The sequence below is a fragment of the Camelus ferus genome, chromosome 1 (genome assembly GCF_009834535.1).
Source record: "Camelus ferus isolate YT-003-E chromosome 1, BCGSAC_Cfer_1.0, whole genome shotgun sequence".
Classification (NCBI taxonomy): Eukaryota; Metazoa; Chordata; class Mammalia; order Artiodactyla; family Camelidae; genus Camelus; species Camelus ferus.
Genome location: NC_045696.1, coordinates 10,254,428 through 10,268,237, shown reverse-complemented (window position 1 = coordinate 10,268,237; position 13,810 = coordinate 10,254,428). Strand labels below are relative to the sequence as shown.

Sequence of the window (13,810 nt, the reverse complement as noted above, 5' to 3'; positions counted from 1 at the left end):
AAACCAATTTTAAAGACTTTCATAACTTTCACGGTTCTGAAAACTTTAAATAACTGTGAATATAAAAATGTACCAACTATAAATACATAGTTTTAAGGAAGCACTATTGGTGGGGAATATGATCCAAAAGAAATACAGAATGGTAAAATGTATTAATGATACAAGATTGTTTTAATCAGTTGAGTTGCAAATGTTTATTATATGGCATAATAAAAATATTAATGAATTTTGATGATTTTTCTTGTCAAGCGGAAGGAGTGAAGGCCAGCTCAATGGTGAAACAAATACACCTGTTGAAGGAAACCAGGCAGGAGATGCAGCTGCCTCTGCCAGGAGCCTACCAAATGAAGAAATAGTTCAGAAGATAGAGGAAGTACTTTCTGGGGTCTTAGATACAGAACTACGATATAAACCAGGTAAGTTGGAGATAATCAGCTGTCTTGAAAACTTTACAATTTTTTATTAGTTAAGTTGTATTTCTTGATTGCAGGGTATAAAAGATGTTTGTTATATAAATTTAAGTTTTAGTTTAATTGATTTACTGAAGATTTTCTTTAAATTCTCTTTTGAAAATAACAATTGTAGTGGAAGATGAACATTGATGCACTTTTTTGCTTTGCTGGTGGAATATCAGTATCTTTATTTGATTCAATCTTGTAGTTCGTCAGTGCCAGGATTTTGAATGCAGGTTTTCATTGAATGATTGTTCATTGAACAATTGTGTAAACATCAATTTTTGAAGGTAAAGGAGCCTGGATCAAATCTGTAACAGTATTAAAACACTGGGAGGTTTTATTGTAAAGCTTAAGCTTAGAGATGACCTTGTTTCTGCATCTACTTCTAAAAGTGCAGTGAATGGAGAGGAAATTGTTGATGGATATTTAGCATTTTTGGAATTGATTAAATAATTGATGCTTAGAAATGAAGGATTTATGATTAACCACAAAAATAATGTTTTAGTTTTGGAAAGGGGGGAGTGTGGTATGAGGGTTTCTTTTAAATGTTTTTTATTTTTGGTATAGAGTAAGGTTTAAAAAGTACAGACTCTAGCCATGTTTAGATTCATGGTTCTGGCAACCATGAATCTAGCTGATATTTGGTACCTAACAAAGAATTAGCAGACCATGATTAGTTTCGTTTTGGAATAGATTTTGTCCTGTATTGGTACACTTTTTCTGTAATCTTAATGACCTGGATTTCTGATTAGCTTTTTCTCAGATCACTAAGGTTATCTAAGTTTATATTGGCACTAGAGTAAATCTCATCTGGTTATAAAGTGGATTATAATCTTTCAGATAGACAGATTGAAATGTTTTTAAGTTATGTGTTAAGGGCTGTAAGAATTTCCTTCCCCAGATGACTTTATTATCATTCTTTGAAATAGAAACATTAAAAAAATTATTTCTTAGTAATCTTAGTATTGGGGGGGAAGAGGTGTCATTTTTATTAGGATGTAGCATGGGTGAAAATTCAAGTTCTATATTGAGTTTTTACATTTGTTGTTCAGACCTTTATATGCTATATAAAAGCAATTACCAGCATTTGCTGAGGGCTTACTTTGTGCCAGGCATTGTTCAGTGTACTTTGTAAGTTTTAACTCACTTTGCCCTCTAACTCTAGAAGACAGTGTCAGCAGTTTGGCTATGTCCATTCATCCAGTGAGTGATGGATTGATCTCAGGATCCAGAAGCAGACAGTCTGTTCAGAGCCAGTGCCATGTTGCTTCCTGTATAAATAAAGGTTATAAAATAGTCACAAAAGTTATTTAACATGAGTACTTTTTATAGGAGTTCTAGCAGTTAATAATATGAAGGATATTCGTTTGTAAGTGTAGTTTAAAAGTAATTTGCTACATTTTGAGAGCTGGAGAAAATAATTGTTTTAAATGAATTTAGAATATATCTTAATATAATTCTAAAAGTTTTTATAATTAAGAACTTATTTTTAACCCAGGCTTTAGTTGTAAAAGAAGTATTAGAAATTTGTTAGTCTTCAGATTAACTGGTTTATGGAAAATAGTTTATTTTATTTAACAACAAGTGTCATATATTATGGTGTTTTAACATGGAATTTAAGTTCTGGCTTATATGATTTATCTAAATCTATTTAGGGGAATGTTTGACAAGTTAAAGTTAATTTTCCTTGATTTCAGACTTGAAGGAGGCTTCCAGAAAAAGTAGATGCGTGTCTGTACAAACAGATCCTACTGATGAAATTCCTACCAAAAAGTCAAAGAAGCATAAAAAGCACAAAAATAAAAAGAAGAAAAAGAAGAAAGAAAAGGAAAAAAAGTACAAAAGACAGTCAGAAGAATCTGAATCAAAGTCGAAATCACATCATGATGGGAACATAGATTTAGAATCGGATTCCTTTTTGAAGTTTGATTCTGAACCTTCGACAGCACTGGAGCATCCTGTAAGAGTGTTTGGCCTGTCTGACACCAGTGAATCTCCTGCAGTTGTGCTAGAACCTCCTGTAGTATCGATGGAAATATCAGAGCCACACACCTTAGAAACTCTGAAGTCAGCCTCAAAAATGGCAGAACTGTCAGTTGCATCTACATCAGTAGTCTCAGTGCAGTCAGAGCAGTCTGTGGCAGTAACGCTGGAACCATCCATGACAAAAATTCTGGATTCCCTTGCAGCAGCACCAGTGCCTACTACTACAGTAGCGCCGAAGTCATCTGAGCCAGTTGTAACAATGTCAGTGGAGTATCAGATGAAGTCTGTGCTGAAATCTTTGGAGAGCACACCTCCAGAGCCATCAAAGATCATGTTAGAGCCTCCAGTAGCAAAAGTGCTAGAGCCACCAGAAACCCTTGTATCATCAGAGACACCTGCTGAGGTACACCCTGAGCCAAGCACATCAACAACAACGGATTTTCCAGAGTCATCGGCAACTGAAGTGCTAAGATTGCCAGAGCAGCCTGTAGAAGTACCATCGGAGATTGCAGATTCATCCATGACAAGACCACAGGAGGTGCTGGAGCTGCCCAAGACCACAGCGTTGGAGCTGCAGGAGTCGTTGGTGGCCTCAGCGATGGAGTTGCCGGGGCCACCTGCGACCTCCATGCCGGAGTTGCAGGGGCCCCCTGTGACTCCAGTGCTGGAGTTACCTGGGCCCTCTGCTACCCCGGTGCCAGAGTTGCCAGGGCCCCTTTCTACCCCAGTGCCTGAGTTGCTAGGACCCCCTGCGACAGCAGTGCCTGAGTTGCCGGGGTCCTCTGTGACATCAGTGCCACAGTTGTCACAGGAATTGCCAGGGCTTCCAGCACCATCCATGGGGTTGGAGCCACCACAGGAGGTACCAGAGCCACCTGTGATGGCACAGGAGTTGCCAGGGCTGCCTGCGGTGACAGCAGCAGTAGAGTTGCCAGGGCAGCCTGTGGTAACGGTAGCAATGGAGTTGACGGAACAACCTGTGACGACGACAGAGTTGGAGCAGCCTGTGGGGATGACAACGGTGGAACATCCTGGGCAGCCTGAGGTGACAACCGCAGCAGGGTTGCTGGGGCAGCCTGAGGCAGCGATGGTGCTGGAGTTGCCAGGACAGCCAGTGGCAACGACAGCGCTGGAGTTGCCAGGGCAGCCTTCGGTGACTGGGGTGCCAGAGTTGCCAGGGCTGCCTTCGGCAACTAGGGCACTGGAGTTGTCGGGGCAGCCTGTGGCAACTGGGGCACTGGAGTTGCCTGGGCAGCTCATGGCGACTGGGGCACTGGAGTTCTCGGGGCAGTCTGGGGCAGCTGGAGCACTGGAGCTTTTGGGGCAGCCTTTGGCAACAGGGGTGCTGGAGTTGCCAGGGCAGCCTGGGGCGCCAGAGTTGCCTGGGCAGCCTGTGGCAACTGTGGCGCTGGAGATCTCTGTTCAGTCTGTGGTGACAACAACGGAGCTGTCAACGATGACCGTGTCGCAGTCCCTGGAGGTGCCCTCGACGACAGCGCTGGAGTCCTATAATACGGTAGCACAGGAGCTGCCTACTACGTTAGTGGGGGAGACTTCTGTAACAGTGGGAGTGGATCCCTTGATGGCCCAAGAATCCCATATGTTAGCTTCTAACACCATGGAGACCCATATGTTAGCATCCAACACCATGGACTCCCAAATGCTAGCGTCCAACACCATGGACTCCCAGATGCTAGCATCCAACACCATGGACTCCCAGATGTTAGCCTCTAGCACCATGGACTCCCAGATGTTAGCAACTAGCTCCATGGACTCCCAGATGTTAGCAACCAGCTCCATGGACTCCCAGATGTTAGCAACCAGCTCCATGGACTCCCAGATGTTAGCAACCAGCTCCATGGACTCCCAGATGTTAGCAACCAGCTCCATGGACTCCCAGATGTTAGCAACCAGCTCCATGGACTCCCAGATGTTAGCAACCAGCTCCATGGACTCCCAGATGTTAGCAACCAGCACCATGGACTCCCAGATGTTAGCAACCAGCACCATGGACTCCCAGATGTTAGCAACTAGCTCTATGGATTCCCAGATGTTAGCATCTGGCACTATGGACTCTCAGATGTTAGCTTCCGGCACCATGGACGCTCAGATGTTAGCGTCTGGTACCATGGATGCCCAGATGTTAGCATCTAGTACCCAAGATTCTGCTATGTTGGGTTCCAAATCTCCTGATCCCTACAGGTTAGCTCAAGATCCTTACAGATTAGCTCAGGATCCCTATAGGTTAGGTCATGACCCTTACAGGCTAGGTCATGACGCCTACAGGTTAGGGCAGGACCCCTATAGATTAGGCCATGATCCCTACAGACTAACTCCTGATCCCTATAGGATGTCACCTAGACCCTATAGGATAGCACCCAGATCTTATAGAATAGCCCCCAGGCCATATAGGTTAGCACCTAGACCCCTGATGTTAGCATCTAGACGTTCTATGATGATGTCCTATGCTGCAGAACGTTCCATGATGTCATCTTACGAACGCTCTATGATGTCTTATGAGCGGTCTATGATGTCCCCTATGGCTGAGCGCTCTATGATGTCAGCTTATGAGCGCTCTATGATGTCAGCTTATGAGCGTTCTATGATGTCCCCTATGGCTGAGCGCTCTATGATGTCAGCTTATGAACGCTCTATGATGTCAGCTTACGAGCGCTCCATGATGTCCCCAATGGCTGACCGATCTATGATGTCCATGGGTGCTGACCGGTCTATGATGTCGTCATACTCTGCTGCTGACCGGTCTATGATGTCATCGTACTCTGCAGCTGACCGATCTATGATGTCATCTTACACTGCTGATCGTTCAATGATGTCTATGGCAGCTGATTCTTACACCGATTCTTACACTGATACATACACGGAGGCATATATGGTGCCACCTTTGCCTCCTGAAGAGCCTCCAACAATGCCACCATTGCCACCTGAAGAGCCACCAATGACACCACCATTGCCTCCTGAGGAACCACCAGAGGGTCCAGCATTATCCACAGAGCAGTCAGCATTAACAGCTGAAAATACTTGGCCTACCGAGGTGCCAGCATTACCTCCTGAAGAGTCTGTATCGCTGCCTGAACCTCCTGTGAGTCAGAGTGAGATTTCAGAGCCTTCGGCAGTGCCCGCTAATTATTCAGTGTCGGCATCTGAGCCTTCAGTGTTAGCGTCAGAGGCTGTTGTGACTGTTCCAGAACCACCACTAGAGCCAGAGCCTTCGGTTACTTCCACACCGGTAGAGTCTGCTGCCGTAGCAGAGGAGCATGAAATCGTTCCAGAGAGACCAGTGAGTTACGTGGTGTCTGAAATTCCCATAATGTCAGCTGAACCAGCTGTGTTAACATCAGAGCCTTCTGTTATGTCAGAGATGGCAGAAACTTACGATTGCATGAGAGCTTCAGGACGTGTTGCCTCAGAGGTATCTATGTCTCTGCTGGAACCAGCAGTACCTATCCCAGAGCCATCCCAGAGTACTCTAGAGCTGCCAGCCATGGCAGTCTCAGAGCCGCCAGCTGTAGCTGTCCCAGAGCCACCAGCCGTGGCTGTCCCAGCGCCACCAGCTGTGGCTGCCCCAGCACCACCGGCCGTGGCTGCCCCAGAGCCACCGGCCGTGGCTGTCCCAGAGCCACCGGCTGTGGCCGTCCAAGACCCACCAGTGGAGGCTATCCAGGACCCACTGGCCGAGGCTGTCCCAGAGCCCTTGGCATTGTCTGAGCCAGAGCATGTTACCATTCCTGTGCCAGTTGTTTCTGCCCTGGAGCCTGCTGTACCAGTCCTGGAACCAGTGGTGTCAGTCCTTCAGCCTAACATGATTGTTTCAGAACCATCTATTTCTGTTCAAGAATCCACTGTGACAATTTCAGAGCCTGCTGTCACCATCTCAGAGCAGACTCAGGTAATACCTACTGACATGGTTTTAGAGTCTACGCCAATAACACTGGAATCTAGTGTTATAAAAAGAATGAATTTACTATCTGGTGATGAAAATCTTGCTCCAGAGACTGGCATGCAGGAGATTCCCATGCATTCGGATGAAGAGCCACATGCTGAAGGACACCTGAAAAATGACTCCTATGAAACTGAAAATGGTATAAATATTGATCTTAATATAAATAATCACTTAATTGTTAAAGAGATGGACCATAATACAGTGTCTGCTGTCAGCACTGGTGCTGTTGGTGAAATTGGTGAAGAGAAAGTTGTGCCCACCAACGAGACTGAACAATGCACAGTATTGGATACCTGCCCTAGTGTTAGTGAAGCTGATGTAGGAGGAACTCTGTCTTCCCCTGGTCCCCTTGCTCTTGAACCTGATGCCATGGGAACTGGTAAGGGTTTTGAATTTGCCACAGCATCTGCTCTCAGTTCAGTTAGTAAATATGATATTGAAGTACCTTTAACTACTCAAGATACTGAACATGACATGGTAATTTCCACCAGCCCCAGTGGTGGTAGTGAAGCTGACATAGAGGGACCTTTGCCTGCTAAAGACATTCATCTTGATTTACCATCTAATAATAACTTTATTAGTAAGGATGCAGAAGGACCATTCCCTATACAAGAGAGTGACCAGACATTAGCAGTTGCTCTCAGTTCTAAAGAAAGTAGTGGAGAAGATAAAGAATTATCTCTCCCTCCTAAAGAGATGTTGCCTGAGTCGGGATTTTCTGCCAATATTGATGATATTAATGAAGCAGATTTAGTGAGACCATTACTTCCTAAGGACATGGAACGTCTTACAAGTCTTAGAGCTGGTATTGAAGGATCTTCACTTGCGAGTGAAGTTGAACGGGATAAATCTGCTACCAGTCCGGTGGTTATTAGTATACCAGAAAGAGCTTCAGAGTCTTCTTCAGAGGAGAAAGATGATTATGAAATTTTTGTGAAAGTTAAGGACACACATGAAAAAAGCAAGAAAAATAAGAACCGTGACAAAGGTGAGAAAGAGAAGAAAAGAGACTCTTCGTTAAGATCTCGAAGTAAGCGTTCCAAGTCTTCTGAACACAAATCACGAAAGCGCACCAGTGAATCTCGTTCCAGGGCAAGGAAGAGATCATCTAAGTCAAAGTCTCATCGCTCTCAGACACGTTCACGGTCACGATCAAGACGCAGGAGGAGGAGCAGCAGGTCAAGATCAAAGTCTAGAGGAAGGCGATCTGTATCAAAAGAGAAGCGCAAAAGATCTCCAAAGCACAGATCCAAGTCCAGGGAAAGAAAAAGGAAAAGATCAAGCTCCAGGGATAACCGGAAAACAGGTAGAGCTCGAAGTCGCACCCCAAGTCGTCGGAGCCGGAGTCACACTCCTAGTCGTCGAAGAAGATCTAGATCTGCAGGGAGAAGGAGCTTTAGCATTTCCCCGAGCCGACGGAGCCGCACCCCGAGCCGACGGAGCCGCACCCCGAGCCGAAGGAGCCGCACCCCCAGCAGACGGAGCCGCACCCCGAGCCGAAGGAGCCGCACCCCAAGTCGACGGAGCCGGACCCCAAGCCGACGGAGTCGTACGCCTAGCCGTCGGAGGAGATCAAGGTCTGTGGCAAGAAGACGAAGCTTCAGTATATCACCAGTCAGATTAAGGCGATCACGAACACCTTTGAGAAGAAGGTTTAGCAGATCTCCCATCCGTCGTAAACGATCCAGGTCTTCTGAAAGAGGCAGATCACCTAAACGTCTGACGGATTTGAGTGAGTCATTTTAAAATTTAATGGTATTAGGGAATCTGGGTTTTTTGTTGTTTTTAGTCAAATGGAATACTTGGGTTTATTGGTTTAAGATAAACATTTTTATCTTTAAATTTTTATGATTAGCTTGTGTTTAGAAAATGTAGGAATGAATACATTTGTAATTAGAGTTAAAAAGATCTGCATTGGAGTATATTAGAACCAAGGTATTTCCATATGTGTTTCATTTTGCCTGAACCATGTTCCATAACTAAAAATGGCAAGTGGAAGTCCAGTTAAAGACAAGGCTAGTTATCTGCTCAGATTTTTGTTATATGTACTCCAACATAGTATTGTTGCAAATAAGCCTAAAACTAAGTGTTTCTTTTTTGTAAAATACATGTCTTAAAATGGCAATACAGGACTGTTAAGTGTTTGTGAAGATAATTCTGCTTGGTGTAATGGGTAATGGAAGTGAGTAGGAAATTTTGCATGTTGGGAGTTATTTACCTGGGTGGATGTGATAATAGGAAATGAAGTAAAATTTATTAAAGTAATTTTAATAATCTGCTTTAGTTTAAATGAAGTGCTCTAATTTCCCCTAGTTTTAAAAAAGTGTGGAGAGATGACTAAAACTTGATGGATTATGCATGACTACCTGTAAGAATAATGGGTAATGTATCATTATCTGTGTGGATTGGACATTTCCAGGTCAGGGTTGTCTAAAGAAAAAGACCCTAACAGAAAATAAGGGAGAATGTGTTCAGTTCAACAGATAGTGTCTGAGTTCTTTTTTAATTAAAAGCAGAGGAACAGTATGTAGTTCTTGGAGTGATTAAAACTTAGTAGAGGAGAAAGATAATGCACATGTCTCTTTTACCAAATAGTGAAATTGCCAAAAAGAGAAGAATGTGATGATTGCTGTTAATTACTGGTATAGATTAGGTACTGTAGGAGCACAGTGGAGAGGAAGGTTAAATTCTGATTTAAGACTTACTACTTTGAAGAAGTGGCAGTTTTGAATTTGGTCTCAAAGAGTGATTTAAAATGTCAGAGGTTCAAAGGAAAGTAATTTAAGGGTGTGATAGTTTTGGAAAATAAAGTAAACTTTGGCAAGTGTGTATCTTAGAGTGTGTGGCAGGGTGATCACTGTAGTTGTATAGTTTTAGCTGTTTTGTATAGTGTTTGAATGGAAAGGTTAATGTGGACTTAACTCTTTTTATTTATTTATTTATTATTAATTTTTTTTATTCCTTTGTTGGGGGGGATTAGGTTTATTTATTTAACAGAGGTACTGGGGATTGAACCCAGGACCTCCTGCATGCTAAGCATGCACTCTACACGAGAGCTATACCCTCCCTGCCAGTTTTTTAGAGGGCATTTGCTTAAAAACCTTGAACCAAAGAGTGAATTAATGACAGCTTAGGGCAGGAAATTGATGCCTTTAATTCTGTTAGCATATAAAACTTAGATAATACAACATGTACAGTCTTTTAGGAAAATTGCTTCTTATATTTTCCTTTTGCAGATAAGGCTCAGTTACTTGAAATAGCCAAAGCTAATGCAGCTGCCATGTGTGCTAAGGCTGGTGTTCCTTTACCGCCAAACCTAAAACCTGCACCTCCACCTACCATAGAAGAGAAAGTTGCTAAAAAGTCAGGAGGAGCTACTATAGAAGAACTAACTGAGGTAAGCTAGACAGAATTTGTTTTCATTCTTTAATGGATTATTCCAGTGATGTTGACTCTGGAGCGTGCCAAAACCCGAATTGTGGGCTGAACTGATAATGGCTGGCACCGAGTGGCCAAAACCCGAAATACAGACGTGGCAGCAGCAGAAGCTCTGTTTAGCAGGCCATTATCCGGGATGGCTAAGCTCCGCTAGCTAAAAGTTACTTCCCATTACTTTTGCTTTCCAGTTTTAGAAGCCAAACTGACTGAGGAGTGGGACGGTTCGTTTGAATGGAGGAGGTTGAGTGAGCAACACGCAGAAGCTCGCCTACAGTTTCGTTCCCATTCACGACGAGTTCACTGATCGCCACGAGTGTACTGCATATACGCAAAGACACAGACAATCTTCAGAAATGATGTTTTGCCACCGGAGCTTGGAAATTAATGAGAATAGCTGGCCATTGCCTGAAAGGAACTTCTTTCGCATCAACATTTCGGGTTTTGGCTGTTTGGTACCAGCCATTGGTGATAATGGCTGGCCATTATCAGTTCTTCCTGCGGTTCGGGTTTTGGCAGTAACATATATATTTTAAACACACTTATTTTTGTTTTTAAGAATTTGATCTTTTCAATTGAGGCTTTTTTTTGTCTTTTGGCTTTTGTTTTATTAATTTTTTTTTTTGGAGGACGCTGAAATATTGCTGCTAGGATCCAGAAATACCACACTGTTTCAGATATTGAAACTTGTTATTGGCTAGCCTTATGCCAGCCTGCCACTGTCAATATATTCTGTTCCCCTTGGTTACAAGCTTGGTATACTCTGTTTTTGGCTAAATGGGCTTTTTATCTTACTATAATATTTTCAATTGATAAGGGATGTGACAAGTTCTACTGCTTGTATAGAGAGACAAGTCCACCCAAATTGAACTCTGACCCTTTTATAAAGCCAGGTAATTGAGTCTGTTCCTTTGCTTCTCAGGAAGGAATTGACTTTGCTTTATATGTCAGACCTCATCAGTTGTACCCTCTCCACCATGCCTTATTTTCCATTCTTGAGTTCTGTTCCTTTAGAGACTCAACCTACAAAACATTTATGGCGAGACATGCTACTATCTAACCCAGTTGCAAATGTTTCACAATTTATTTTGCCATAGATTTGGGGATTATACAGTTCTTAATCTGTTTCCTCAACTAGATGTGTTTCAATATGAATTACAACTTTTTTTTTTTTAAGTTTAAGGACCTAGTGAAGGCTTCTATTGCTTGCTTATCAAATCCAAGCTCCTTATTCAAAACCTTGTGAAAACTTAGTGTTTCCCTATATGTTTTAGCCTCATCTTCAGCCCTCTTGTCCCTTCTAATAAGTTTCTTTTAACCTCTTTACTGCCACCTGACTAAGGTGACTTTCTTTTTCTTTCTCCACTAATATTTGTTCTTAACTATGAAAATCTGGCTTCAGACTCTTCCAGGAATATTCCTTAATTATCAAATTCTGCCTGATTCTTTTCTCTTTTAAGCTTTTGTTCTTTCGGCACTTATGTACTCAGTTTGTATTATATCAGTTTGCACTTGTTAATTGTGTTGCTCTGTAAAAGCGTTCCTCAATTATCCCATGTGTATGTATTCCGTCTCTTGAACTAGATTGTAAGCTCCTTGAGAGCAGGGACCATGTCTTTTACTTTATTTTTTTGTATTCCCTGGACAGTGCCCAGTACAGTGCTCTGCACATAGTAGGTGCTCAATAAATGTTGTTGACTGACTGACCAACTAGATTGTGTTTAAATAATAGCTCATAAGCTAAGTTACTTATCTGTAACCTATCATTAATCTTGTTTTATTTTTGAAAGTTGATTTTACGTGGTTTTGGTTTTAAGAAATTACATATTATTCTGCATAAAGTGTAAGGTTTATGTTTTATTTGTGTTTACTTTTTAAGAAATGCAAACAAATCGCACAGAGTAAAGAAGATGATGATGTAATAGTGAATAAGCCTCATGTTTCGGATGAAGAGGAAGAAGAACCTCCTTTTTATCATCATCCCTTTAAACTCAGTGAACCCAAACCTATTTTTTTCAATCTGAATGTGAGTATTAGTGTTTATGGACTGGTGAAATAGCACAACTTGTAGAACTATTTAAGTAAAACTGAAATAGATTTTAATTTTTAATTTAGGTTAAATACTGTGAGAAATAATGCACAAAATCATTTTCAGATTATGTTGGAAATATATTGAGTTTTAATTAAGAAAAACATTATTTTTTAGATTGCTGCGGCAAAGCCAACTCCACCAAAAAGCCAGGTAACATTAACAAAAGAATTCCCTGTGTCATCTGGATCTCAACATCGAAAAAAGGAAGCAGATAGTGTTTATGGAGAGTGGGTTCCTGTAGAGAAAAACGGTGAAGAAAACAAAGATGACGATAATGTTTTCAGCAGCAATTTGCCCTCTGAGGTAAGTAAGAGAAATATTATGTATTTTTCCTTTTTTATACCTAAATCTGCATTTTATTGTTACTTTATATCTGATTTGGATTCTGTTTCACTCTTCTTAGGGCCGGGTTAAACGGCAGGGCCGGGTTAGACGACAGATGAAACAACCCGCAGCTTCTCATTTGACAGTAACTCGATGCAATTCACTTTGTGGAACCAAGCCACAAAGTGAAAAGCATCGAATTGCAGAGAACAGTGTTATCACATCCCTACCCAACATTGGGCCCTCCTTGCACTTGTGGGAAGGTAGCCCAAGGTACAACTACTTAGCTTCTCGTTTTGCTTCAAGGCTCTATAGCTCTAGATTTTGGTGGTAGCAAATGTATTGGGTGGAGGGATTGAGCAGAGAGAGGCAGACCCTCAGGTTCAACACAAGAAGTGGATTGGAAAAGGTCATTGTAGGCTGATGTGAGCATCTTGAATACATAGCCCATTGCCCTTAAATAATGGTTTCTTACTATTTCTCTGGGTTGTTTGTCAGATAGCCGCTAATTTTAATAATTTCCCCTTCCCTGTGCTACCTTGGCCCTTTTGAATTTTTGTGTTTAACCTAATGCTCAGCCTTGGTACTCCATTTCCCTTCTCCTTCCTTTTTTGCTACTATTAAAAGTTGGAGAAGTGGATTTCACACCTTGAAATTTCCAGGAGGCTATAGTTGTATCTTGTCAGAATGACGCAGTAATAACATCAAGTGTCAAAACAACCCCATTAAAATGCCGCCTGATTAAATAATGTGCTGCTAAATAATAGTGCACATGAAAACAGCAAAACTGTATATATATGTAAATATATATATATATCTGTATCTTTGTATGTATCTCTGTATCTGTACCTTTGCTGTATCTTTTAATAAACAGTTTACTTTTATTTAACTTGTTGTGCAAAATCACGCTTGGGGGATCTGGGAGGGTGGAGACTTACTAGGGGGGTGGGAGTTTTAAATGATACCATAGACTAGTCATCACCTCTTGCTCTTGGTTTCCAAAGCCCAAACATTTGTCCAAGGACTGGACTAGATACTTGATGCCCTCTTACAACATGGGACTTCTTCCCCAGTTCTTTTCCTTGCAGTTCTGGGATGTGTAGGTCAGAGAGACCTCTGCTCTTCACCGTTAGGTTCCCTTTGTTGGCCATATCATCATCCAATAAATACCTCTAATATTACAAGTAAATCCTGTTTATAAAGTCAAAAGTGAACAGAACCCAAATCAGAAACTTTGATAGTATTTTCCCCCACCTGAGCTATTCACAGGTGATGTTTTCACTGTTTATTTTGACCTGTGGCATTTGAAAAGAGCAAATTCTATACAGTGAAGCTGTATATAACTAGCCAATCCAACTTACAGTCACTGTTGATGATCTATATTTTTACATGGGGTCCAACAGTTGAAGCAAATTGTACCACTACCAGTGAGGGGGAGAGAGCTTGTTTGGACAATATTTTAATGAAGCCAGTTAAGTAGCTCAGTTGCTGATTCCCAAATCAGACTGCCTGCACATCACAAGAAGGAAAGGTTAATTGCCATTTGCAGCTGACTTA

At 42.0% G+C, this 13,810-nt stretch overlaps 2 protein-coding genes across 2 annotated transcripts in view; one reads left to right on the top strand and one right to left on the bottom strand.

The window, feature by feature from the left end:
- The window catches only part of SON (SON DNA and RNA binding protein), a 32,143-nt gene that overhangs the window by 2,865 nt on the left and 15,468 nt on the right, over positions 1-13,810 (top strand). The window contains 5 exon segments of the mRNA XM_032472495.1: positions 250-416; positions 2,153-8,134; positions 9,639-9,799; positions 11,717-11,863; positions 12,044-12,232. Of these exon segments, the coding sequence (XP_032328386.1) occupies positions 250-416; positions 2,153-8,134; positions 9,639-9,799; positions 11,717-11,863; positions 12,044-12,232 (6,646 nt within the window).
- DONSON (DNA replication fork stabilization factor DONSON) overlaps positions 957-13,810 on the bottom strand; it is a 37,647-nt gene continuing 24,793 nt past the window's right edge. The window contains exon 11 of the mRNA XM_032472806.1: positions 957-1,726. The gene's annotated coding sequence lies outside the window, so the exon portion shown is untranslated. The remainder of the gene's footprint in view (positions 1,727-13,810) is intronic.